This window comes from Ovis canadensis, chromosome 3 (assembly GCF_042477335.2).
Source record: "Ovis canadensis isolate MfBH-ARS-UI-01 breed Bighorn chromosome 3, ARS-UI_OviCan_v2, whole genome shotgun sequence".
NCBI lineage: Eukaryota > Metazoa > Chordata > Mammalia > Artiodactyla > Bovidae > Ovis > Ovis canadensis.
The window spans coordinates 170,215,316-170,217,828 of record NC_091247.1 but is presented as its reverse complement, the minus strand read 5'-3'; the positions used below and the strand labels follow the sequence as shown (position 1 = coordinate 170,217,828).

At 37.1% G+C, this 2,513-nt stretch overlaps 1 protein-coding gene across 1 annotated transcript; it reads left to right on the top strand.

Moving 5' to 3' along the window:
* The first annotated feature begins 248 nt into the window (after positions 1-248).
* On the top strand, positions 249-1,139 carry LOC138437553 (olfactory receptor 6C65-like). Its single transcript, XM_069585088.1, has one exon. The coding sequence runs from the start codon at positions 249-251 to the stop codon at positions 1,137-1,139; it is 891 nt and encodes a 296-aa protein (XP_069441189.1).
* Positions 1,140-2,513: the final 1,374 nt, after the last annotated feature.

Here is a 2,513-nt window from a genome sequence, read left to right as displayed (position 1 = left end):
TGTAGAGTAAAATAAAGTAAAAAAAATTTTTAAGAAAAAAAAATAATAATAAAAAACAAAAAGAGTGGGACATGACTGAGTGACTAAGCGCATGCTCGTGAGCGTGTGCACACACACACACACACACACACACACACACAGAGGCACATTTCTTAAACCAGCAGAACTGATTTTAAAAAAGCAAGGCTGGACCCACTAAATCTTTCTTCTTTTTGTATTTATAGACTTGAATAAGTCAGTAATACGAAATGAAAAATCACACCTCTGTGAAGGAGATAATTCTTCTGGGATTAACAGATGATCCAGATTTAAATGTTTTTATTTTTCTATTTCTATTTTGCACATACATACTGAGTGTAAGTGGAAACTTGACAATTATCACCTTTGCTCTGGTATACTCACACCTCAAAACACCCATGTATTTCTTCCTTAGGAATTTCTCTTTCCTAGAAATCTCATTCACAACAGCTAGTATTCCTAGATTTCTGGTCAGCATTGTGACAGGGGATATGATCATTTCCTATAATTCTTGCATGACTCAAGTGTTTTTCTTCATACTCTTTGGTTCAACAGAATTTTTCCTTTTGACTGTCATGTCCAATGATCGTTATGTGGCTATCTGTAAGCCACTGCATTACATAACAATAACGAATAGCAGAATCTGCAACCAGCTTGTCATTAGTTCTTGGCTGGCTGGATTTCTCATTATCTTCCTACCAGTGATCACGGGACTTCAGTTGGATTTCTGTGATTCCAACATCATTGACCACTTCACCTGTGACTCTTCCACCATACTACTGATCTCCTGCACAGACACAGCCTTCCTAGAGCTCATGGCATTTTTCCTGGCAGTATTCACACTCATGGTAACCTTAACATTAGTGATTCTTTCCTATGCATTCATCCTTAAAACAATTCTGAGGATCCCCTCTGCTGAGCAAAGGAAAAGGGCACTTTCCACTTGTTCCTCACACATGATTGTTTTCTCCACTTCTTATGGAAGTTGCATTTTCATGTATGTCAAAACTTCAGCCAAAGAAGGAGTGGCTTTAACTAAGGGTATAGCAGTGCTTCATACCTCTGTTTCCCCAAAGCTAAATTCTTTCATTTCCTCCTTAAGGAACCAGCAGGTAAAGTAGTTCTTTAAGATCTTGGTCAAAAAAATGCTTCTCAAATAAAATTTTAATTGTAAAGAAATGCATGACCGGAACTTTAAATGAAACCTTTAACACAATTACTAATATTCTGTATTACTACTGAATTCTGTAGTAGTATTTTGTAATACTACTGTATTCAACTTTTGTTTCCTTCAGGTTTTATTTTCTATCTATTTCATTTGATCTCACTTGATTCAGCTATCTTATTAATATTTGCATACCCTGAATTTTTTCTTTCAGGGTGATGAGTGATCATCACGAGTGATTTGATGTCACATAAACTGGAATGACAGTGAATAAAAATTCAAAAATTTAGATTTAACAATTACTGTAGAGCTTACCCTTTGAGCATCAATCAAGAGCTAACTACAAGTTATCATCAAGTAATTCAAAAAATGATTTCTCCCAATACAGCAGCTGCTGTTGCTGCTGCAAAGTCTCTTTAGTCTTGTCTGACTCTGTGTGACCCCATAGATGGCAGCCCTCCAGGTTCCCCCTTCCCTGGGATTCTCCAGGCAAGAACACCGGAGAATTGCCATTTCCTTCTCCAAAGCATGAAAGTGAAAATGAAAGTGAAGTTGCTCAGTCGTGTCCGACTCTTAGCAGCACAGAGTATTAAAACAATGCTTCTGCGATGTAAAGTCTCCTACTTCTAGTGTGTTTCTATTGATCCTTGTATCTCCTATGTTTTTTATATTATGTATGCTGTATGGCCTGGCTTCCCTGGTGGCTCAGAGGTTAAAGCGTCTGCCTCTAATGAGGGAGAACCAGGTTCTATCCCTGGGTCAGGAAGATCCCCTGGAGAAGGAAATGGCAACCCACTCCAGTATTCTTGCCTGGAGAATCCCAGGGACTGAGGAGCCTGGTGGGCTGCAGTCCATGGGGTCACAAAGAGTCAGACACGACTGAGTGAATTTACTTACTTATGATGATCTATTCTATTTGGGGCATAGAATTATAACTTCATTGTGAAGTCCATACTTTAATATTTAATATGCTTTTTGGACTAAATTTCAAAGTTACTACAAATATGGAACTGATATTTCTGTAAGACCCCAGTAGCTCAACATGAATTATCTGTAACTAACAACACAGGTGATTGATCCATAGCCCATTATTTTCTTTTAATTTGTTAATGGTTAGTTTAGAGCTCATCAAATACTCCAATGGAAATATCCTGGCATGCCCTTTTCTGCCTAAGATCTGAGAGCATCTCTTTGACTTTTTAGACAATTAAAACATATGCTTTCTTCACCCAGATCTCAAAGTAAATAAAATAAAATAAAGCAATAAGGAGAAGGGAAAAAAATTCTGATATATTAATGATATCTTGAAATGTTTTTCAGTGTTTTTATA

Excerpts from the sequence above, each read along its gene's own strand:
- LOC138437553 (XM_069585088.1), top strand. The coding sequence starts at position 249 with ATGAAAAATCACACCTCTGTGAAGGAGATAATTCTTCTGGGATTAACA.